This window comes from Molossus molossus, unplaced genomic scaffold, assembly GCF_014108415.1.
Source record: "Molossus molossus isolate mMolMol1 unplaced genomic scaffold, mMolMol1.p scaffold_m16_p_4, whole genome shotgun sequence".
In the NCBI taxonomy this organism is placed as follows: domain Eukaryota; kingdom Metazoa; phylum Chordata; class Mammalia; order Chiroptera; family Molossidae; genus Molossus; species Molossus molossus.
This window is the reverse complement of record NW_023425377.1, coordinates 70,919,328-70,942,789: the sequence shown is the minus strand read 5'-3', so window position 1 is coordinate 70,942,789 and position 23,462 is coordinate 70,919,328. Positions and strand designations below refer to the sequence as shown.

Genomic DNA, 23,462 nt, shown 5'->3' with positions numbered 1-23,462 from the left:
TCGAGCTTTGAGGACGAGCCCTCCCCCTGCACCAGGTGTTGGGGGTTTTCACTGCCATCCTCCCGTCTGAGGGTCCTGGGACAGGAGTCTGAGCCAGAAGAGGTTGGGGAGTGCTGTGTGTGCTCCAGCCATGGCCAGAAAATGCCCCCCAGTGCACCCCTGGCTCCCATCTAAAGACAGCACCCTGCCTGTACACGGCCTCTTCGCGTATCCCAGTACCAACTCTTTCAGTCTAGGTCAGCACCCAGCCCCATCCCTACCCAGCACCTCACTGTACCTTACTGGTCCGCCCCATTCCCCCTAGTCGTGGCAGCTGCGTGGGTGTCTTTCCATCCCAGTCTTGAGGCAGGGCCCCCTTTCTTTCTGGCTTCTGCAGGACCCTGAGCCTGGGTTTTTCTGCCTATATCCAAACATGTGGTGTGCCTAGGGGAGTAGGGGGAGGGGTTCAAAATGGCTGCCAAGATGGCTGGTGCCTCCCTCTCTCTCTCTCTCTCTCTCTCTTTTTCTCTCTCTCTCTCTCTTTCTCTACCTCTATCTATACCGCTATCTCTATCTCTATTTCTACCTCTCTTGGCTTGCTCTGTATCCTTAGCTGCAAGGGGAGTCACTGTCAAAAGGTGGTTGGACAATGTGGGTACAGGTGTGTGGGACACCTGAGTGTGGATGTCTGCTCTGGGCCTGTTGACCTCAAATACTGCTTGGAGAGAGACCTTTGGACTCTTCCCTCTTGGGCAGCCCAGGGGCTGGCCTGAGCTTGTAACCTGACCCCAGACTCAACCTCTTCACCCAGGCCAACAGCCTGGGGCTGGCTTCCTGCCATTCACCAGGTCTCCTAGGCCTGACACCCAGAATTGATCACCCTGAATTGGTCAGGGTGCTCCACAGAGTGTCCCCATTTGTCATCCTCTCTGCCTGCCCAGTGGCCAGGGGCTAAGGACTCTGGGTGGGCCTGGGTCAGGCCCCAGCTGACTTCTCTTTCCTCGCCACTCCCTTCTTACTAATGTTGAATTTATTACTTAAAAGTGGGATGAAAAGGGGGAGAATAAGAGAAGGAATACAACCTTCATTATCATATCGAGAAAATTATCCATGATTTTCCTAACTAGCAATTTGCCTGCCATGCTGTTCAGAACTGACTTGCCCATTAATTACAGAGATGAAAAATCATCTGGAAAGAGGAAAAGGGAACTAATTCGATCCCTGGCTGGCAGTAATCGCACCCATGCTCTGAACCACATGTGCACATGCACATGTGAGTGCCAGCCCTCTTGCTGGCATCACCACCTTCCTCTTCCTCAGTGACCTTCTGCAGGGCCTCAGCCCACCCTATGCTTGTCACTCCTGGTCTCTGATGCCCTGCTAGGCCTGCCCTCCCTCCACTGGGCGCTGGTCCCAACCCCCACTCGTGGGGAGTTGTCTTAGGGCTTGATCACTGATGGGTGCACTGATGCCTGCCCTTGGATGTGGAGATGGCGCCCAGGGTGGGGGAGGGTAGGGAGCTGGGGACCAGTGCAGCTGGGCTGTGGGCCCTGTAGGGAGGAGGTGGAAAGCAGGAGACTCAAAGCCTAGTTCTATTCCCAGCCTGCCCTAGGGAACCCCTTCTCTGGGGGGGCACCCAAGGAGGACCCTGTGGTTATGTGGGGGAGGGGCTGGCAAGTGCCTGGGCTGCTCCTGAGACTGTTTGCATCAAGGTCTGGGCTCCAGGATAGTGGACCTGCATACAGGGATTTGTGCCATCTACATGTCTGTCCTCCCTGTGTCCCCCAGGCTGGAGGGAGATGGTGTGGGGCTTCAGCCCCAGTGTAGGCATCTGGGGTCGGGTTTCAGATCCCAAGAGGTTGTGCTGCTAGGTCCTGGAGTGGGTACCCCTAATGGGGAAAAGGAGTGGGATCCCTGCCACCCCTGTCCGACTGCGGGCTCCATAGTGGTCTCTGCCCTGTTACCTCTCCAGTCAGACGGGTGGCCAAGGACACGGAAGGCTCTGGTTTCTGTGTGGGCTCCTCTCAAGAATCCGATTTCCAGATGCCAGACACTTCCCCTCCTCCAGGCCTCTCTGTGGGGAGGCAAAAGGAGGGGCTCCCTAGGTGGGGGTTCCCTGGGTCTGGAACCAGGTCCTGACTACAGTGACCCTGAAGGTGCATGCTTGAGCCATGGCCCTTTCTGGACTAGGTCTTGGCCACCCTAATGAAAGAGAAAAGTGGGGTCCAAAGGTGGGGGAAATCTAGTATTGTCATTGTCTGTCTTTCTGCACCTGTTCTGTGAATGATTTGGATGGTGACCTGGCTGAGCCAGCAAGGGACCACATGTCATCAAGTTGGTCCTACGTTCATAGGAGTCTCCTATGTGCTGGTGTTTGTGAATTTTGCAGAGGGGCTGGCCCTGTGTTTGTGTGTGTGTAGCTCCACGTGTGAGCTGCTGTGTGTATTCTGTGTGCACCTGCAGGTGTGTACCCAGGTGTGTGTATAAGGGGCTCCTTGGAATGAGGCCAGGTCACCTCTTCATGCATTTGCCAAGTGCCTTCTCTACTAGGTGCCATGCTGGGAATGCCATGGGGACAGTGCCCTGGTTCTGTCCTCATGGATCTCACAGTCTAGTGACACATAAGTGATTTCAGTCAAGGGCTCACATCATAGGAGTTGGGGAGAAGGCTTGTATCTCCCCCTTCAGAGCGACCAGGGTCCCAGCTGGGGAAGAACAGCCCCAGACTTGGAAGGCAGCAGGCCCTGCATTCCAGCACTGTAACAGTCCCAGACATAGGGAGTCCTGGGGTCCAAATTCTTTTTCCTTGCCCTCTCTCTCATTGCTGTTCCTCCAACATGCAAAGCATGATTCTACTCCAGGACCTTTGCACTGGCTGTCCTTCCACCTGGGACCTCACCCAGATATCTGAAAAGCTTTTGCTTGCTCACCTGTTTTAACTGTCACCTCCCTAGTAAGTTTTACCTCATGCAGCCTGTTTAAAATTGGAGCCTTTTACTCGCCTCCTGACTTTCCATAACACTGATGGCTTGTCGCACTCTGTAATTTCTTGATTTATTCCGCCTGTTTGTTTATTGCTTGTCTCCCTGACCAGGATCCATATGCTCAAGAAATTTATTTGGTTTGCTTTTGGATCTCAGGTGCCTAGACTCATACCTGGCCCACAGTAGGTGTTCAAGAAATCTTATCTGAGTTAATATGAGGGGGCCTGGCCTCATATTGGACCAGAGACCTCAGGGTGACTCCCATGGTCATGAATAGCTAGGGCTTCCCATTGCCCTGGACCCCTTGGGGGAATTGGAGGCTGCCTGCCAGAGGCCAGGCTAGACCAGCTCTGCACCTGTCCTCTGGCACACCTGGGCAGACTGTCTCTGAGGTAGCCTCATGGTATTTGTGGGTAAGGGTGTCTGAGTGGGCAGGTGGCTTTCCTGTGGGCTGTATGTGCTATAGAGTTTAGAGCTCAGAGGAGAAATGTGGGGCCCCTGCCCTTGCCAGAGATAGGAGCCCCAAGGTCAAAGCCTGAGCAGCCCCTCCTCTACCTCTTCCTGGGGCACTGACCCACCTTGTCTCTCATGAAATGGGACCTATTTTTTGTTTTTGTTTTTTATTGATTTTAGAAAGAGAGGAAGGGAGAGGAAGAGAGAGATAGATACATCGATGAGAGAGAACACTGATTCGCCGCCTCCTGCATGCCCCCACTGGGGATGGGGCCCACATCCTGGGCATGTGCCCTTACTGGGAATCGAATCAGCAACCTCTTGGTGCATGGGTCAACCATCAACCAGTGAGCCACACCGGCTGGGTGGGACCTATTTTTTTGGTCTGCCCTGGCCCTGGGGAACTAGCCAAGTAGAGGCCCCATGCCACACTCCAAATCCAAAATTTGGGGAAATAAAAATTTTAATAAATAGATGCTGAAGCTAAAAATAGCCAGTGCCCCTCCTCAGAGGCTAAAGATACCCAGGAAGTCAGGTGGGGCCCCTGTCTGCTGTTGGGGAGGTGGTACAGACAGGTGAGGTGGTACAGGCAGGTGAGGGGCCCACGGCAGAGTCTCAGCCAAGGCAGTCCTGACATTGGGGTCACATCATTCTTTGTGGGGGCTGTCCTTGTCTTCTCCCATTAAATACCAGTAGCATACCCCCCCACACACACACACTAGTGGTCACACCTAAAAATGTCTCCAGACATTGTCATGTGGCTGAGGTTGGGGGCAAAATTGGTCCTCCCTCCCCCACACATCTCCACCTCCACCCTGGGTTAAGAAGCACAGCTCTAGATCATGGATTTGCAGACTTTCTCCATGAAGAGCCATATAGTAAGTATTGGAGACTTTGTGGGCCACTTACCAACTCTTGCGTATTCTTCCTCTGCCTCTTCTCAACCCTTTGAAAGTGGCAGAACCATTCTTAATTCACTGGCTGCACAAAAACAGGTGGTGACCGGGCCATGGATGGCCGACTCCTGCCTTAGAACACCCCAAATTGCCCATGATAGTGGGGCTTGGGGCACCCATGGATGCATCCTCATCAGCAGGGGGCAGCCCCATTTGGGGTGAGTTCAGTGTAGCCTCCCTGCCCTATCCTCCTACTCTCCTGTGCTCACTCCCCACTGGTCACACTGGCTTCCTCACTGGTCCTCGAACAAGCATGGGATGCCAGCACTGTCTCCCCCTCCCTTGTTCTCTGCATCCCGTACCCTGCCCCTGCACTGCCAGCACCTTGTGGCACCAGAGGACCCAGAGCCTTCTTCCATGCCCTCTGCTTCTGGCCCTGGCTTCTGTGACTTTTCAGCTCTGCTCTGCTGAGCCCAGAGTGGGATGCTCAGGGCCGGGCAGTGAACACCTTGATGGGGAGATAGACCTCCAGGCACTGTGGTACCACGCTTTGTGGTGGGGAGCAGAGGAGGCGCCTGGCCACCCTAGAAGGGTTTCCTGGAGGAGGGGGCTTCTCAGCTGTGACCTGGAGGAGGAAGGAAGGATAAAGTGGAGGGGAAGGAGAGGGAGAGGGAGGGGCCTACCCTGAGGTCACAAAGTAGGTGGTGGCTCAAAAGAAAAAAGGGAAGATCTTGCTCGTGGTCTAGGGGCCAAAGGACTAGTTTGTGAGTTTGCATTTTTGTTTGTCCGTGGGAATGAGAAGAATTGTGGATAGATCAGTGCCCACAGGACAGGGTGTGAATGTCCAGCATAAGCTCCCTCTGGCTGCCGGTGAAGAACACTGAGAGGGCAGGAAGGCAGGCACTGCGGCTGTCTGTCGAGGTGAGGGCTCCAGTGCAGGCCTTGAGATGTTAGAGAGGCTGGTAGGGGGCTTTCCAGTCTTGAGTTGACATGACTTGGTGGATGATTGGCTGGAAGGCGGAGGAAAGGGGCCATGGGAGAAACTGCAGGTTTGTGGAGGAAAGAAGAGGGGTGGGGGTGGAGAGTACCCACAAGGCCCTGCATGGTCTGCTCTGTGACCATCCCCCTTTCTTCTTCCTACTCCCCCTCTCTCTCCTGGCTGAAGCTACACTCCACATCCTGCTTCAGGGCCTTTGCACATGTTATTCCTGCGACTTGGGGTCCTCTTTCCCCAGGTACTTAGATGGCTCACCTCCCTGAGACCTCTGCCAGAATGTCACCCCCTCAACAATGCAGTCTCTGTCTACTTCCTACCCCCAGTCTCTCCCCTTCAGGCTTATCTTCCCCCAAAGCACTTGTGACTTGGTGGGAACTGGGTAACTATCCACTGAATGAACTGACCTGTTCTCTGGATTTGTTTTGTCTTAGTTCATTAAACAAATTAACAAAAGTACATGCTCCTGGCCTGGGGCAAGGGATGCAACAGAGTGCCAAGCAGCCATGATGAAACTTTCCCTGTGGAGTGCTCAGTGGGGGAAAAGACAGCCAATCAACAGTAGAGTCCAAATCCAATTAGGGGAGCAAAAGGTGGAGGCCTCATGTGCTGCTAGTGTGGGTGTGGGAAGACTAATGCAGTCCTGGTAGGCAGAGTGTTGGGGAAAAAGGGGGGGGGGGGAGGCCCAGCACAGTGTGTGTGTGTGTGTGTGTGTGTGTGTGTGTGAAAGAGAGAGAGAGAGTTGGGGAGGGGGAGGGTGTGCAGAGAAAAAGTACCTTGGGAGAACAGAGTAGGTGATGACAAAGTAGCAGGAGATCAGGCCTGAGATACTCTGTTAGGACACTGAGGCAGTAGGGAGCCATGGAGAATTGCAGGCAGGCAGGGACATGATTGGGTTTTCGTTTTGCAAAGATCACCCTGGCTACACGGTGGAGATTGGATAGTGTGGGAGTGGCAAACAGAGGAGGGAGACCAGAAAGGAGGCCTCTGGGGAAAGGGGATACTATGAACAGACCCCACTCCTCTGCAGTCCAGTGCCACTCGGCAGCCAGAGTGATCTTTTAAAACTTACAAGCAATACCCTGGCCAGTTTGGCTCAGCAGTTAGAGTATTGGCCTGCAGACCGAAGGGTCGCAGGTTCAGTTTTGGTCAGGGGCACATACCTGGGTTGCAGGTTTGATCCCTGGCCTCGTCAGGGTCATGCAGGAGGCATGTCAGTGTGTCTCTCTCACATCGATGTTTCTCTCTCTCTCTCCCCCATCCACTCTCTCAAAATCAGTGTGAAAAGATCCTCTAGTGAGGATTAACAACAACAAAAAACAACCGGTGGGCACAGACAATAGAGTGGTGAAAACAATGGGGCAGGGAGAAGGGGGTCAATGGGAAGATAAAAAGGAATATCTGTAATACTTTCAACAATAAAGATAAACTGTAAATAAAAAAATAAAATTTAAATTTAAAAAAGCATCTGATATAATCAAGTTTGGCCATTTAAAAGTACAGAAAAAATTTCCCAAAATAAATAAATAAAGCTTACAAAACAGGCAGACCCCAGATGGTATTGCAGATAAGTAAGATGCATGGCTGGGGTGCCAGCGCTGAGTGCGGTGGGCCTAAAAAAGCCAGAACAGGATGTAGGGGTGCTGGGGCCAGCAGGGCCTCCCTGAGCAGGCGGTGTTTGAGTAAAGGCCGAAGGAGGCTAGAGAGGAGCTGTCTGGGTGGCCGAGGAAGAGTGAACAGCCCGTGCAAAAGCTCTGAGGTGGGACTGTGCCCAGAGTTTTCCACCAGGAAAATGGGAGCTGAGCAAGCAGGTGGTAAGGGCAGGGAGGGGCCAGGGCAGAGTGGGCAGGGCCTTGCTGGCCTTGTAGGCTACAGGAGGACTTGTGCTTTTGGTCTGAGTGAGGTGGGAGCAGTGGAGGGTTCTGATCTTTGGAGAGGCTTGCAGGTGCTCAGGTGCTCACAGGTGCCCTCTGGCCACTATGGGAGGAACAGGTTGTGGGCAGTGTAAACAGGAGCCAGGAGACCTGGGAGAGGACCACCAGGCTGGTGTAGGGGGTGAAATGATGGGACGGGACCAGGGAGGTGGCTAAAGGGTATGGAGAAGTGAAGATTGTGAAGGGGAGGCCACAGGAGCTGCTGGGGTTGGATGTGGGGGTGAGAGGAGAAGAGGGGTCCAGGATTACTGTACATTACTGAGCACCCAGGAGGACCCGCTGCCCACTGCTGAAATGTCAGAAATGGGAAGATGACTGTTTGGCAGGGATCCTGCCCTCCCTGAACCCACAATTCCTTTCCTGAAGGAGGGCCATGCTCTGGGCACTTGTTCTGTCTGTGTGAGGTAGATCTGTTCGTCTGGAATAGGGATGAGGAAATGGTTTCAGAGAGGCCAAGAGCCCTGCCCAAGGCAGCACAGCAGATTCAGATCCAGGGCCTGCCCCTTGCTCACTCTGTCATGCCTGAAGGCTTTCTGGAGGAGGAGGGCCTGTGGAGCTGGGCTCTCGGCTTCTGGGCTCAGGGAGGATTTATCTGCTGAGGAGGGAATGGGAGATACTGTGTGGAGGGTGGGTAGTGAGGGGCTCAGAGCCCCACAGTCGGATCTACCCCCCAGGCACTCAGACTCCCACCCACTTGAGCACAGAGGGTTGCTATGGCAGCTGTACTCTAGGGCAAGTGGGAGGTGCCCCCTCTCCTCCAGCAGCCCATTCTCCTGTCACCTGCCCTGCCCTGTCCCAGGGCACCTGAGGACAGGGCCTAGGCTGCAACACCCACCACCAGGTTGCGCGTTGTCCCCCACCTCTTGACTTGAGACCGACCTGGGGGTCAGGGGCTCAGGCACAAACACCGTGGCAGGTGTGAGGCAGGTGGGCCCCCTGCCCAACCTGGGAATCAGCCCCACTTGGGGCCCAGTCCCTCTCTCAGCATGAGGGCAGTGAGCCTTGCTTCCTTTGGGTTCAGCTGGGGCCATTCAAGTCCACTGAGGCTCAAGGTGGCAACAGGTGCAGGTGCAGGCTCAGCTGGCCCCGTGGGTGTAGGCCACCGGAAGTCCAGCCCTGAGAACTTACACAAATGCAGTGGGGCCTGGAGGGGAGTTCTTCTGGCCCCCAGGGTGTCCCCAATTCTCAGTGCCCAGCCTGGGGGGTTAGTCTGCCTGGATTCAAAGCCTCCTTACCAGTTAGGTACCCCTGGGACCTCGATTTCCTCATCTATGAAATGTGGGTCCCTCCCCGTGACTCGTTTCTCATGAGGATTAAGTGAGGTACAAGTGCACCGTGCTCGGCACAAGCATGTGTCAGTTGCTGCGCCTGGCACCTCAGGTGGTCAAACACCAGAGATCCCAGCAGCTCTGCACCGCCCTGCAGCTTGTGAAAGGTTCCCCGAAGCGGTGTTCCCCAAGGTCCTGCCCCCCTCTGCCCCTCACCTCCATGTGTCCTAACCCCTCTGTGATTTTCCTAGGGCTGATGTGACCAAGTTCCCTAGACTAGGTGGCTTTAGTGCCAGAAATGTACTGTCTCAGTCCTGCAGGCCGGAAGTCCAAGGTCATGGCTCCGTCAGGGTTGGCTCCTTCTGGGCTCCGAGGCCAGAATCTACCCAGCCTCCCCGCTGGCTGTGGCTGCCACGGCCCTTGGGGTCCCTTAGCTTATAAACCCATCACCCTGATTCTGCCTCTGTCTTCACGTGGAGTTCTCCGCATGTGCATAGCTGTGTCCAAATTGTCCCTTTTTATAAGGAAACCCGTTCTACTGGTTAGGGGCCATCTTAATGACCTCACTGTAACTTGATTACTTCTTTTAAGTAAGGTCCCATTCTGAGGTCCTGGGGGATAGGAGGGATAGGACTCGAACATATCTTTTTCGGGGGAAGACAAGATTTAGTCCATACTAGCCCTCTCTAAAGGCCTCAGGGTTGGTCAGGCCTGGGTCTCCCGGGTGGCTCCCACATACCCACGCCTGGCCTCCCCACCTAGGTGGGCATCAGGTGGCAAGTGAAACTCTCCAGTGGGATGGACGTGCCGTCAGGCCAGGAAGGAAGGGGATGGGAGCTGCAGGGCCCAGCTCCTGAGCTGGGGCTGGTTCTGGGTGTGTCTGGGGCTTCTCGGGGGAGCTGTTCCTGGGGCCTTGGGGAGCAGCTGGCAGCCCCTGGGGAACACTTTTTGTGTTTCTGAGGCATTGGTGCCTAGCCAGTGTGGGCCAAGCTTGGCCCAGGTCACGGGGCAGACGTCCCATCTCCGGCTGCCCCCACCACCATCCTTAGTCACTCACTCACCTTGGTTCATTCAGTAAATATTTATTTGAGGACCTACTGCATGTCTAGGCACCAGGAGACAGTCTCAGGAGCTTCCGTTCTCCTGAGGGTACAAAAGAAATCCACAACTGGACAGGTCAAGTCACATGGCAGAGACGTGATCCGTGGTGACAGTGGAACTATTGCTGCAGGAGACACTTGGCACTCACTATGTGTCAGGTGTGGCCCTAAGTGTTTCCTGTGTGTGAAATCGTATCGCACAGCTGTCCTATGAGGTATCCCCATTTTACCAAGAGGAAAACAGGGCACAGGAGGTTAGAGGATGGTGGGGGCTGGATAGGCAGGCATTGACTGCAAGGTGCTGTGAGGCAGGGTGTTGGAGGCCCGCCCACACCTCTGAGGAGTACACACCTGAGCTGAGATCTAAGGGATGCAGAGCTGGGCACACAGGCCGGGTGGCGGGAGCATGAGGGGACAGGGGCAGGAGTCAGCATGTGTGGCCTCATGGGCCATGGAATTGGAGTTGTTGCAGGAATTTAAGCTGGGAGCAAACTGTTCAGATTATCTTTGAAAAGACCCTGTGCGGAAACAACCCAGTGTCCATCTTTGGATGAATGAACTAAATGTGGTCCATCCATACAGTGGCATATTATTCAGTCATAAAGAGGAATGAAGTTCTGACATGTGCTCCAACTTAGATGAACCTTGAAAACATCATATTGAGTGATTTCGTTTATCTGAAATGTCCAGAACAGGCACATCCACAGAGACAGAAAACAGATTAGTATTTGCCAGGGGCTGAAGGGGAGAGGGGAAAAGAAGTGTTTTGCTTAATAGGCACAGAGTTTCTGTTTGGGTTGATTGTAAAAGTTTTGGAAATAGACCATGGTGGTGGTGGCACAGCATTGAGAATGTAATTAATGCCACTGACTTTTTTTTGTAGTCCTCACCTGAGGATATTTTTTCCATTGATTTAGAGAGAGAGACCGCAATTAGTTACCTCCCGTAGGCGCCCCCACCAGAACTGGGATCAAACCTGCAACCTAGCTACGTTCCCTTGACCGGGAATCAGGCCCGAGACACTCCAGTTCGAGTTGATGCTCCAACCACTGAGCAACACCAGCCAGGGCTAAAGTCATAGTTTTTTTTTTAATGTTTTCATTGATTTTTTTTTTTAGAGAGAGAGAAAATCATCAGTGTTAAGAGAGAAATGTTGATCAGTTACTTCCCACACACCCCCTACTGGGGATTGAGCCCACAACCTGGGCATGTGCCCGGACCAGGAATCAAACCAAGACCTCTCAGTGCATGGGACGATGCTCAATCCCCTGAGCCACACCGGCCGGGCTAAAACCGTAATTTTTAAAAAGGCCCCTCTATCCGCTGAGCGAACCTGGAGTGTGGGAGTAAGAGGGCTGGAGTGCAGTAGGAAAGAGGTCAGGGCCATCTGGGTAGGCGGTGAGCCCGGGTCTGGAGGGTGGCTGCCAAGGATGGACAGACAGGAATGTCCTGGAGGCACAAACCCAGGACTTGCTCCTGAACTGGATGTCGTGGGGATGAAGGACAGAGGAGCCAAAGGATTTGACTACTGAGGTTTTGGCCCAAGGACCGAAGAGGATAGTGGGACCATGGGCTGATTGATGGTGGGGGGGCTTTGTCTTGGTCTGGTCAGGCTTAAGGAATGTCGGAAACTGCAGTGGAGGTGTAGAAGGTGAGGAGGGAGGCAGCTGGAGCTTGAATGTGGCAGTCACAGTATAAATGGTAGCTAAAGCCATGAGGCTGTTTGGGATCCTCAAGAGGAAGATAAGGACAGGGAAGAGGCCTGGGGACTCCCCACTGGGGTTCCAAGGTCCTGGGGTGCAGCCTAGCAGGAAGGATAGGAACCACCCCCCTTGGATGGATGCTCCCCTGTGGCCTGACTCACACTGTGCTGTGGACAGCACCCTCTGATGGGTCCTTACCATAACCCTGCAGATTCAGACTAGGGAACTGGGGTGGGGGAGGGTAAAGGACCTGGTCAAGGTCACACAGCACATAAATGGCAGACTCAAGACCCAGACCCATATGGGTTAGCTGTCCTCAGAGCCTGGGCCCCCATCCTCCCCAGCATTAACCTCCTGATAACCAGTTTAAGTGCCTCAGGGAGAGACAGGGAAGGGAGTGTCCATCAGCCTGAGTCAGTGCCTCTCCTGAGCCTGACCAAGGCTGGAAGATGGGGTGGGGGTGAGAAATGAGCTGGTGAGGAACGCGCTTCCCCCAGTGTAAACTTATAAAATGCTGTGAAATGAACCAAACGTGCCACAGGCCATGTCCAGCCAGGGCTGTGGGAGGAGAGTTTGGGCAGTGGGGGCAGTGTCCTGCTGTGGGGTGGGAAAGGGGCAGAAAGCTGCTGCAGGGACTCGGGGCTATTCTGTGAAGTCACTGTCCCATTGCACGTGGCAGGAGGCTGGTGCCTGAACGGGGAAAGACTGCAGCAGGTGTAAGGGATCCTGGAAGAGAAAACGGCCCAGGCAAAGGCTGGGGGTGGGGCAGGCGGGGCAGAAGGGGGCTGCAGCAGTCTAGGAATGGAAGAGTTGGGTAACCTGGTGGCCCCGATCACCAGCAGCCTCTAGACCCTGGTGAGGAATGGAGCTTCAGTGGAGAGCAAAGAGAGCTATGTCATTAAATGATCCCTTAGCACTGAGTGGAGGGCAGGTGTGGAGGCCAGGACAGTGTCCAGGTGCAGCAGGCTAGTGGCTTGCTCCTGGGTGGTGGCTTTGAGGCCCAGAAATGAGCAGATGGGTGAGATCTTTTACAGAGCCCACAGGGTTGCTGACAGAGTTTATGAAGGGGGGCAGAGGCAAGGAACTGAGGCAGACTCCTAGTTTGGGGTCTGAGATTCATTCAACAAATATTCACTGCTGTGTGCTGGGCCTGTTCTAGAAGCTGGGGATGGGGCTGTGAGCAAAACAACCCAATGATCCCTGCTGGGCAGGGGCCATTCCATACGCTAGGTAGTCACATTTGAACAAAGGCCTACAGGTGATGAGGGAGCAGAGCAGGTGGCCATGTGGATAACTGTCCAAAGGAAGTGCGGCCCTGGGGTAGGGCTTGGTGTGGTGGAGGAATAGCAAGAGGCAGGGGTGACTGGAGCAGAGACATGGTCTGAAAGCTTACTGGGCCAGTCAATAAGCTTTCATTGGGGGGGTAGGGGGGCGCGGCAGCAAGTAGCTGTGTCTCTGTTGAGAGGTTCCAGACTGGAAATAAGAGATTGGGAAAGTTTTGGGTGGTGGATGGTGTTGAGCCTGTGGGACAGGCTGGGATGGCAGCAGGAGGGGACAGAGTGGGGGTTCATACACTATAGGGCTGGTTAAAACACAGGTGCTGGCCCTCCCCAGAGAATGTGTTTCTAGCAAATTCCTGGCTAGGCTGGTGCTGCTAGGGCTGGGCTACACGTGGCAAAATGGGTGTAGACACAGCAAAGGGCCGAGAGTAGAGATCTGGGCATGCAACTGAAGAGCATCCCAAAGAAACTGAGGTGCCCTGGCCGGTTTGGCTCAGCGGTTAGAGCGTCGGCTTGTGGTCTGGAGAGACCCGGGTTCGGTTCCCGCTAAGGGCACATACCTCGGTTGCAGTTTGTCCCTGGCCCTGGTTGGTCGTGCGGGTGGCAGCCACTCGATGTGTCTCTTCACATCGATGTTTCTCTCCTCTCTCTCTGTTCCTCTCTCTCCCTCCCACTCTACCTGAACAAAAAATGAAAAAATGTCCTCTGGTGAGGATAAAAAAATAAAAATAAAAAAGAAACTGAGGCAGCAAGAAGTGGGAGGAGTGACTGAGAGGGAGGAAATGAAAGGGTCAGAACCTTGCTCTGTGCTAGAGCAGCCCCTGGATAGGGAAGAGCAGGCAGGGTTGGGCACACAACCTTCACCCCTTCCTTACCCTCCCTGGCCCTCAAGGGGGCTGCACTCCCCCCTCCCCGCCTGCCTGTCTCCAGCTTACTCCAGGGTTCTCTGGGAAGGAAAGAGGGGACTCAGTTGTCCCTACTCCCCGATATATGGTGCCAGCCAGCTGGATTCTAATTAACTACCAGAGTAAGAGAGACAGGAAGTAGGGGGCTGGGGGTGGGGCCTAGATTCCTGCCGGTGATCATGAAGGGGGTGCTGCAAACCCAGCCAGGATGCCTGGTCCCCACCCTGTGTGCTCTGCAGGTGAGGAAGCTAGGCTGTGGGGCCAATGGGCAGGGTCGGGACTTCAGAATGGGTAAGAGGCTTCCAGAGGGTCCCTTTCCCCAGGATGTAGGGACTGAGGCCTGCCTGGTGATGTCCTGATGAGTTGCCTCTGTCACCAGAAAGGCTGTTCTGTCTGCTGGAGTAGGGATAGGAGTGGTATGAGCCCGGGGCCCTGGAAGGGGGCAGATTCTGGGCAGAGGGTGTGGCTTTTGTCAGTGGAGGTGTTGGACATGGACTGGCCCCTGTCAGGCCTGCAGGACAGATGCCCTTGGCCACCAGCAGGAGGGGGTTGCCCAAAAGCCCCTTCTAAGCCTGCTGAGGGGTGGACCCTACCTCACTCTCCCTGTCCTCCCCAGGCTGGTGGGCCAGGCCGTGGTGCCCACCTGGTGATGCAGGGCAAGGACCCCTGTACAAGCCACTGAGAGCCCTGAAAACACCCCCAGCCATTGCCATGGCCCGCTTGGCTGCTGTGCTGTGGAGTCTCTGCATAACCGCCGTCCTGGTCACCTCGGCCACCCAAGGTAGGTGCTACTGGGCCATGCCTCCAAACCTTGGCTGGGAGGATGGGCAGAATATTGAAATACCTCTGGACTACTTGTTGAGGCCCCCACCCCACCCACACCTCAGGAACCAGGCCAGAGGAAGGCTTGGTGGTTACGCATTCCCAGCAACACTGAAGGTCCCTAGACCCTCACCTCCAACACCCAGGGGTCCCAGAGCCTGGGATGCAAGCCTTCCTGGTGAGCTGAGGCTCGTGTGTGTGTGTGTGTGTGTGTGTGTGTGTGTGTACACACGTCTACATCTTCCTGGCTCTCACTGGGAAGAGGCTTAATTAAAGTGTGCCCATTAACACTTAATTTAAAAACAACTAATTAACCCTGGCCAGTTTGGCTTAGTGGTTAGAGCGTCGGCCCGCAGACCAGAGAGACCCGGGTTCAGTTCCCACTAAGGGCACGTACCTCAGTTACATTTTGTCCCCGGCCCAGTTGGGGTTGTGTGGGTGGCGACTGGTCGATGTGTCTCTCTCGCATCGATGTTTCTCTCTCTCTCTCTTCCTCCCTCTCTCCCTCCTGCTCTATCTGAAGATAAATGCAAAAAAAATGTCCTCAGGTGAGGATAAAATATAAAAACAACAAATTACCCAGCTCAGCCCTGTGCCATCCCTGGTATCCTGTGCATGCCACAGTTAGTGCCCCACAAATCTACCCATCTACCCTTACCAGCTACTCAGTTATGGTCCCATGGTGGGCAAGGGCAGAGCAAGGAGGGAGGCAGAGAGAAGGGGCCTGCTGGCCTTCCCCCTTGCCCGGGGGCATGCCCCCTGCCCACTTCTTGAGGCCGATTTGGAGGGCACTGACAGTGAACATTGCTTCCCAGTGCCCCATCATGTAGCTCCACCTTTAGAAAGCCAAAAAAGAGGAGGAGGCATTATTCAAACATGCCCAGGGCCTTGGTACTGTTCTGGCCAGCTGGCACCCTCTGCTTCCCCAGTGCCCAAGGTCTCTGCCCATCCAGGTCCTGCCCTATAGTCCCAGCTGGGCTGGGAGGGGCTGTTTCCACCCCCTAGGCCCCTCTGAGCCAGCCCTCCACCCCCAGCCTGCCTCCCAGACCCAGGAAGGTCTAAAATTAGCTGTGGAAGCAGATGGTGCTAGAGGAACACATGTAAAACTTTCCCCCAAGTGGGACAACTCACCCCAGAAAACCCCAGGGGCCTAGCTGCCATTCTCCATGGGTCCCCAGCCAACAGTGGAGGGACCAGTTCTTAGAAAAGAGGCCTGCTGCCCTGGCCAGTTTGGCTCAGTGGTTAGAGCATTGGCCTGCAGACCAGAGAGTCCCGGGTTTGGTTCCTGCTAAGGGCACGAACCTCGGTCACAGTTTGTCTCCAGCCCTGGTTGGAGTCGTGTGGGTGGCGTTCACTCAGTGTTTCCCTCTCACTTCCTCCCTCTGTCCCTCCGGCTCTATCTCAAGATAAATGCAAAAATATCCTTGGGTGAGGATATAAAAAAGAAAAAGAGAAGAGGCCTGCTTAGCTTTGCTACCCCTATGCACTGGTACCTTCTCTTCATCTACAAATAACAGATGCCCATGTTGGAGCCTCTGGGCCACTCTGTGCATCCCCACTTCCCTCTGGCATCCAGCAAGGCCCGGCTGGGACCAGTGTCTGGGAAGGTGGATGCCTCAGCATGCTTGGACCCAGCCACGCACACTTTGTCCTGCAGAGACTAGCTGCCTTAATCATCTTAATAATAACAGTAATCGACACCCCGTGGTCTCACTGTGCACTGCCGCATTCACCGCATCCCTCCCGCACCCTGGCACTATGAGGTGGAGCTGTCAGCTCCTCGGGGAAGGGACCAGGCACAGAGGTGGTCAGTGACTGGACAAAGCCACCAGCCAGGGAGTGGTTGAGCTGGGATTTAAACCCATCAGTTCAAGCTCTCAGTTCCTGTATGACACATGATGGGGACCGATGTGACAGTGCAACCCCACCGAGAGCTGAGCCTGCCCAGGGTGTGCTCTTTCATTTTCACACAACTCTGTGAGGTTTCCCAGGTGGTAATGAGGAGGACCCTCCTGGTGGCGCCCTCACCGTTCACAGCACCAGGCTCAGCACCCCTGTCACAAACATTCATTCCTAGCGCATGAATCCTCACAGTAGGGCTCTGGGCAATGAGTGCCCATTTACAGATCAGGAAACTGAGGCCCAGGGAGGCTACAGGGTGGCTGTCCAAACGAGTGAAAATCAGAATTGCTGGTGGGTGTATAGATCAAAGGCTCCTGACTTGACCCCTCCTCATTCAGCAGGCCTAGGGGTAAGGTGGTCATAATTTGCATTCTGAACCAGCTGCAGTGTGATTCTGGGGCTGCTGATCCCTGGGCCAATGACATGCTTCGCCTGTCATTTAGGAAGTGGCAAGTCAGGCTCTGTGGTTTCTTCCAGAATATGAGTTCATAACCCACCCCAATGCCACGTCTGCACCTTGTGTGGGGTGGTATAAATTTTGGGAAGCACTCAAGATCACACCCTCACTTTTGACACTAATTGCAATTCAGGGATCCCTCAGACCATCCTCAGGTTTGATGGTTTGCTAGGATTCACAGAATTCAGAAATGCCATTAAATTTACAGTTTATTACAGTGAACTGATGCAGATTTAAATCATCTAAGAGAAAAGGTACATGGGGCAGCATCCAGGTGAGTTTCATGCATGGAGCTTGCAGTTGTCCCCTCCCTCAGTGGTTGTGGACAGTGTTAACTCTCCTGGCAGTGCCACCCTGGGAAGCTCCCCTGAGCCTCGGTGTCCACCATCTCTGCTGGGGCTCTGACCACCCACATGGCTGACCTTGATCTCCAGCCCCTCCAGAGGTCAACCGATACTTCATGACCCAAAGCTCCCATCTGAACCACATTGTTAGTGTACTAGCTTGTCAGTGCAGCTGTAACCAAGTACCACAGATGGAAGTGCTTAAACAACAGAAATTTATTTCCTCGCAGTACTGGAGGCTGGAAGTCTGAGCTCAAGGTGTTGGTGGGGTTGGTTCCTTCTCAGGGCGGCAAGGAAAGGATTTGTTTCAGGCCTCCCTCCTTGGCTTATAGATGGCCATCTCCTCCCTCTGTCTCCACATGGTCTTCCTTCTGGTGTGTCTCTGTGTCCAAATTTCCTCTCTTTTTAAAATGTATTTTTTTATTTTATTTTTTAGAGATAGAAGAAGGGAGAGGGAGAGAAAGATAGAAACATCGGTAAGAGGGAACATTGATTGGCTGCCTCCTGTGTGCCCCCAACTGGGGATCAGGCCCACAACCTGTGCATGTGCCCTGACTGGGAATTGAACCAGCAACCTCTTGGTGCATGGGTCGACACTCAACCACTGAGCAACACCAGCCAGGCCAAATTTCCTTTTTTTTATATTGGATTAGGGTCTATCTTACTGGCCTCCTTTTAACTTGATTATCTCTATAAAGACCCTATCTCCAAATTTGGTCCTAGGGGTTAGGACTTTGGCATAGGAATTTAGGGAGGAAGGACACAATTCAACCCCTAACAGAGCACAGACTCTCTGGCATGGCCCAAGGCCCCCAGTAAACTGACATTCTTATCAGGCAGAACATTCCAAGGGCTTGGAGGGCTCTTCCAGGTCCTGAAGCAAAAGCCAAACTCTCTTTGAGCAGGTTAACGACTTTACATTGGGTACACTGAGAAGCCCATTTTACAGATGAATAAACTGAGGTTCATATAGCATGTGTCCCAGATACAGCTAAGCTGGAAGTGGTGCCTCTGCAGGGTCTTCCCTCCCTTCCCTATGCCCTGAGCATGACACCCTGCCCCCTTTCCCCACAGGCCTGAGCCGGGCTGGGCTCCCATTTGGGCTGATGCGCCGGGAGCTGGCATGTGAAGGCTACCCCATCGAGCTTCGGTGCCCAGGCAGCGATGTCATCATGGTGGAAAATGCCAACTACGGACGCACGGACGATAAGATCTGCGATGCTGACCCTTTCCAGATGGAGAATGTGCAGTGCTACCTGCCTGATGCCTTCAAGATCATGTCGCAGAGGTGAGGGGCCCACGGGACTCTCAGAGGCAGGGTGGTGGCAGTTTTGGGAGTTTCTGAACACCGTGCCTGTCCTCCATGCACTCCCTGGACAATGCACAGTGGTCACCTTCCATCTTCCTCTTCTGTGTTCCACACACATTTCCCAAGTACCTGCTAGGTGCCAGGTGCCATGCAAACAGCAGAGACCCAGCCCATCCCCACTCATCTTGTCGCCCACCCTTCTGTATCCCCCACACACGCACATATACACACATGAGCCTGATGCCTCCAGAAGCCCATACCAAGATTACAGGGAGGTGGCGAGGGCTTGCAATGTAAAGGCAATGGCGGGACAGGGTGCAGGTGTCATGGGAGCTGAGGGAGGGCCAGAATCTGACCAGGCTTCGCTGAGGAGGTGACATCTGAATACAGATGGCAGAAGTGCATGTGAGTGTGAGTATGAGAATGGTAGTGCCTGTACGTGGGGATGTAGTGAGTGGGGATATGCCAGGCAGAGGCACTGGGTGCTCAAATCTGCAGAAGCCTTTGTCCACTTAGAGCTGGTCAACACTTCCTTCAAATTTTACTGACTTGACCACTGTTTCTACCAAGTCCATACCCCACCCCCACCCCCCACAGTACCTTCTGCCCCCTTTCTTTGCTCTCTCTTGCCTTCTACAGCCTGTTCCCTCCACAGTAGCCAGAGTGCATCTGTGAGCACCAGAATCTGGAACCATCCCAGGTCTGCTCAGAATCCTACCTGGCTCCCACCTCACTCAGAACCAAATCCCAAGTCCTCCCTCAGCCTGCAAGGCCCTGCATGCTCTGCCCTTTCCTCCCCCAGCCCTCACTTCCTCCATGCTCCCCCTCTCACTCCATTCCAGCCATCCTGCCTACTCCTTACACACCGGGCGTCTTCCCCTAAGGGCCTTGTTGGGGCCTTTGCATTGACGTTCCCCCAGCCTGTGTTGCTGTCCCCCAGCAGCCACATGGCTCCTCCCTCCCCTCACTCGGGGGTTTTTCACCTAACCTCCCCTCCAGGCCTGCCTGACCACCCTCTCTAAAATCACAGCTCCCATTTCCTCACCGCTTCTCTGCTTTGTTTCTCTTCTAGCCCTGACTTCCACCACAGTTCCAATAGGTATTTTGCCTCTTTATGTTATTTATTTTATGTCTTCCCTTGCTGGGCTGTCAGCCCCACAGGGACAGGAAGTTTTGTCTGTCACTGCTGTGTCCGCAGCAGGCACTCACTGAATTTTTGCCCAATACCTGTGAGAATGCAGGATTCTCCGGAACCCAGGGCATAGAACTGGAAAAGGGAAGGAGGGCTTGGGCCGGCTCTGCAGCTCCCTGAATTCAGGCAGAGGATTCTAGAATATGTCACTGGGCGGGACTCTGAGTGCCTACAGAGAGTTTTCGGCACAGGACAGACGTGTGTGTTCAGGTGGCTCAGACTGGTTGGCCAGGCTAGAGCCGCTTCATCCCCTCCCTCCCAACTTCACTCTGTCCAACATCTGTGCCCCTCCATTAATCTTGTCCCTTTTCCCTTCCAATCTCCCCTGCATGGGTGGTGACAGTCCAACCTCCCAGTCTTTACTTGGGCAGTGCCCCCTTCTCCTTGGAACCCCTTTCCTCCTTCCTCCTCCCTCACCTCATTCTCCCCTAGAGTTTATTCAGCTCCGGTTCTGGGATCTGTGGTGTCTCCCCAGCATCCAGCACAGCAACTGGCTCAGTTTCGATGCTCATGGGTTCTCATTTCCAGAGGGGAAAATGCTGAGCAGTGTGGTTACCAGGGCTGAGGGAGTGTTATGAGGCTGTTACTCTACTGTCTTAAACCTGGAGGTGCTGTGTATCAGTTAGAGTGCAGTCACTGCTCTGACAGAGACACCCCCGAATAAACACAGTGCTCGGAGCTGAGAAGACCTTCACCACCTCATCCGTCTTCTGCCTCCTGCACCCGCCACATGCTCTCTGCAGCTGGACGGCCAGCGGCTTTCCCTTTTCTTCTCGATGTTGAGGTGCAATTCACATAACATAACACTCACTGTTTTAAAGTGAACAGTTTAGTGGCATTTAGTATGTTTCACAAGTTTTGCGACCACCATCCCTACCTAGTTCCAGAACATTTTCATAACCCCGAAAGGAAACCTGTGCCCGTCAGCAGTCCCTCTCCGTTCCCCACCCTCCTGGCAACCTCTGGTCTTTCTGTCTCTGGATTCGCCTATTCTGGACATTTCAGTTAAATAGAATCATGAAACACATGGCCTTTAGTGTCTGGCTTCTCCCACGCAGCATGTTTTCGAGGCTCATCCTCATTGTGGCGTGTGCTTCCCTCCTCTTTGTGGCTGAGGAATACTCCATTGTCTGGATGGACCACGTTTTGTTTATCCATTCATCCGCTGATGGACATTTGGGTTGTTCCCGCCTCTTGGTGATTATGTGAATGACACTGCTGTGAATGTGCACGTACAATAGTTGTTTAAGCACGAGCTTTCACTTATTTTGGGAATATAACAAAGGGTGGAGTTTCTGGGCCACAGGTAACTCCCCGATTAACCTTCTGAGGCCAGTGTCCTGTTTTTAAAGAAGAAGTTTGGAGTGGGTGGCTCTGAGCAGATCCTCTTTGGTTAAGGGCAGGATTGAGGAAAGAAGACATAGTTGTCAGGAAGTCCCCCCAAACTGCTTCCTGCACACTCACAGTTGGGTTGCTATCCCGCCAGCTGAGACCTGGGCTGCTCCAGGAAACAGGCCCTGACTGTGGGGACACAGAGGAGCAACATTTTCCAGTTGTTGTTAAGTAGGCCTCACTTTACATGTTGGCTAGACCCTGAGAAGCTAACAGGCGCTGACAGTTCCCTGTGGAGATCAAGAATGGCTTCACCATGAGGTGAGGACTCTGCCCCTGTCCTGGGTACCCTGGCTGCAGATCCTCACAGCAGCACTATCCAACGAGGCGGGCACGGAAGGACGCTGAGCGTTTCATTAACAGCATGTCTGCAAAGCACTGCCTCCTGTGTGTGGCTTCACGTGCCTTACTCTTCTGTGAACAAAGGAGGGGCTGTGCAGTCCTTTTAGGGCAAACACCAAGGATGTGATAGCACACAGCCAGGATGGAAGTGATAAAGGGTGGCTGGGGAAGCAGTTTTTTGTCTTGTTTTTTTTAATCCTCACCTAAGGATATTTTTTTCTCATTCATTTTTAGAGAGAGTGGAAGGGAAGGAGGGAGGAGTGATGAGAGCATGAGAGAGAGAGAGAGAGAGAGACAGAAACATCCACGTGAGAAAGATACATCGATTGGTTGCCTCCCGCACATGCCCCAACCAGGGCTAGGGACCGAACCTGCAATCCAGGTATGTGCCCTTGACCTTTGGGAATGGAACACTTGACCCTTTGGTCCATGGGCTGGTGCTCTAACCACTGAGCCCAGCCAGCCAGGGCAGGGGCAAGCAGTTATGGCATCGGCCTGAGTTTAAAGCCATGCTGGAGCAGAGAGTAGAAGAAGCCTGTCTAGTGGGAGAGAGCAGATGGGAAGCAGAAAACAGTATCCATGAAAGGCCTCTGGCCTTGGGCTCCATGGTTTCTTCCCAGTTTAGGGTTATTTGTTCTTCTTGTCCTGGAGACCTCCCAGTTCTGGGCCTGTCTTTTCCCAGCTCCCTGTCTTTCCTCCACAGGTGTAATAACCGCACCCAGTGCGTGGTGGTTGCCGGCTCTGACGCCTTTCCTGACCCCTGTCCTGGGACCTACAAGTACCTGGAGGTGCAGTACGACTGTGTCCCCTACAGTGAGTCATCTTGTTCCTCATGCAAACATGGGTACTTCCCCACCCAGAGTGAGCGAGGAGGAGATACCTTGACCACACACACACACACACACACACACACACACACGGCCAAATTGGGGCCAGGTAAGTGGGGAACAGCTGGGCCTGTTCCCTCACACTTTCTCTTCTTCTAGACACCCTTGTCCACACTCAGTGCCTACCCATCCCCCCCTTTTCTCCAGCCACAGCCAAAGACTCTGTCCCTTTCCACTGGGCACCTTCTCCAACCCTTGTTACCCTAGCCGACTTGCCCTGCTTCTTCATGTGCACCTGGCTTGTTCATATACTTCCAGGCCACACCCCCACACTCTGCTTGGCACACGTACATCTCTCCCTTAATCCTTTAGTCCCTCTGCCTCCCTGTCCTCTCATCCCTTCCCTTCCTGACCCCCACACACCTGTTCTTCCCTCTCCCTCACCACCTTCCTCTCTGAACTCCCTCTCCTTTCTCTTGTCTTCACCCCTCACCCACCCACACTCCTGCCTTTTCCCAGCCCTGGAAGCTGGACTGTATGCCCATGGAGAGGCAGACCACCGCTGAGGCCTCCTGGCAGATTCCGCGAGAAGGGCTGGGGGCATCTTCCACAGATTCCTAGCTCCCGGTTGGTTTGTTCATTGCCATGACAGCACTTCCTGTTTGCAAAGGAAGTGCCACTGTGTTGGACTGAGGGCAGCCCCCAGGAAGCCTGAGGGTTATCTGGGGAGCCAGAGGCCTAGCACCTGGCCAAGGGTAGCAGACAAAGACAGGGTCTCTCCTCCTCAGCACCCCACCCTTAACATCATCCTTCTTTCCTGCCCTCACTCTTTCCTCTGCCTCCCCTGTCCTTCCCCCAACCCCACTCCACAGAGCCAGCCAGGAGGTAGGGCCTCTGGGCAGAGGGGGGAGGCAGGGCCACCAGAGTGTGTGTGGGGGTAGGGGCGGGAACAGGAGGCCCTGTGATTCTCCCTCCTCTCCCCTCCCACTCCAGCCTTCTCCCCCAACTTTTGATTTCTCCTCGCAGGTGATGATATGCACTAGGGAAATCAGGATCGCTTATGTGCTTCCATAACTTTCTTCTTTTACTCCTCGCCCTTTCCTTTCAGCGACAGAGGCCTCCAGCCACCGCCTGAGGGGGACGCCCATCTGATCATTGAAGTCTTCCCACAGCACTGGGGACACTGCCCATCCCCGGGGCTGGGGCAGCAGGGAAGGAGGGCAGGAGGTGGGGAGCATAGCACAACGGGGAAATCAGGCTGGATTCGAAGCTCAGCCAGGCTTTTGAATTTTTCTGGCTCTGAAACTTGAGTAAATGACTTCATTTCTCTGGGCCGCTGTAGGGGAGTGAGAGTCAAGGGGTTCATGGGTGCGAAGCAG

The 23,462-nt window shown here is 54.1% G+C and overlaps 1 protein-coding gene across 7 annotated transcripts in view; it reads left to right on the top strand.

Moving 5' to 3' along the window:
• Positions 1–23,462, top strand: part of ADGRL1 (adhesion G protein-coupled receptor L1) — a 44,534-nt gene that overhangs the window by 825 nt on the left and 20,247 nt on the right. For all 7 annotated transcript variants that reach the window (XM_036239900.1, XM_036239902.1, XM_036239897.1 and 4 more), the window contains exons 2-4: positions 14,113–14,277; positions 18,096–18,309; positions 21,960–22,069. In XM_036239900.1, coding sequence (XP_036095793.1) covers positions 14,208–14,277; positions 18,096–18,309; positions 21,960–22,069 — 394 coding nt within the window. In that variant the 5' untranslated portion in view covers positions 14,113–14,207. The remainder of the gene's footprint in view (positions 1–14,112; positions 14,278–18,095; positions 18,310–21,959; positions 22,070–23,462) is intronic.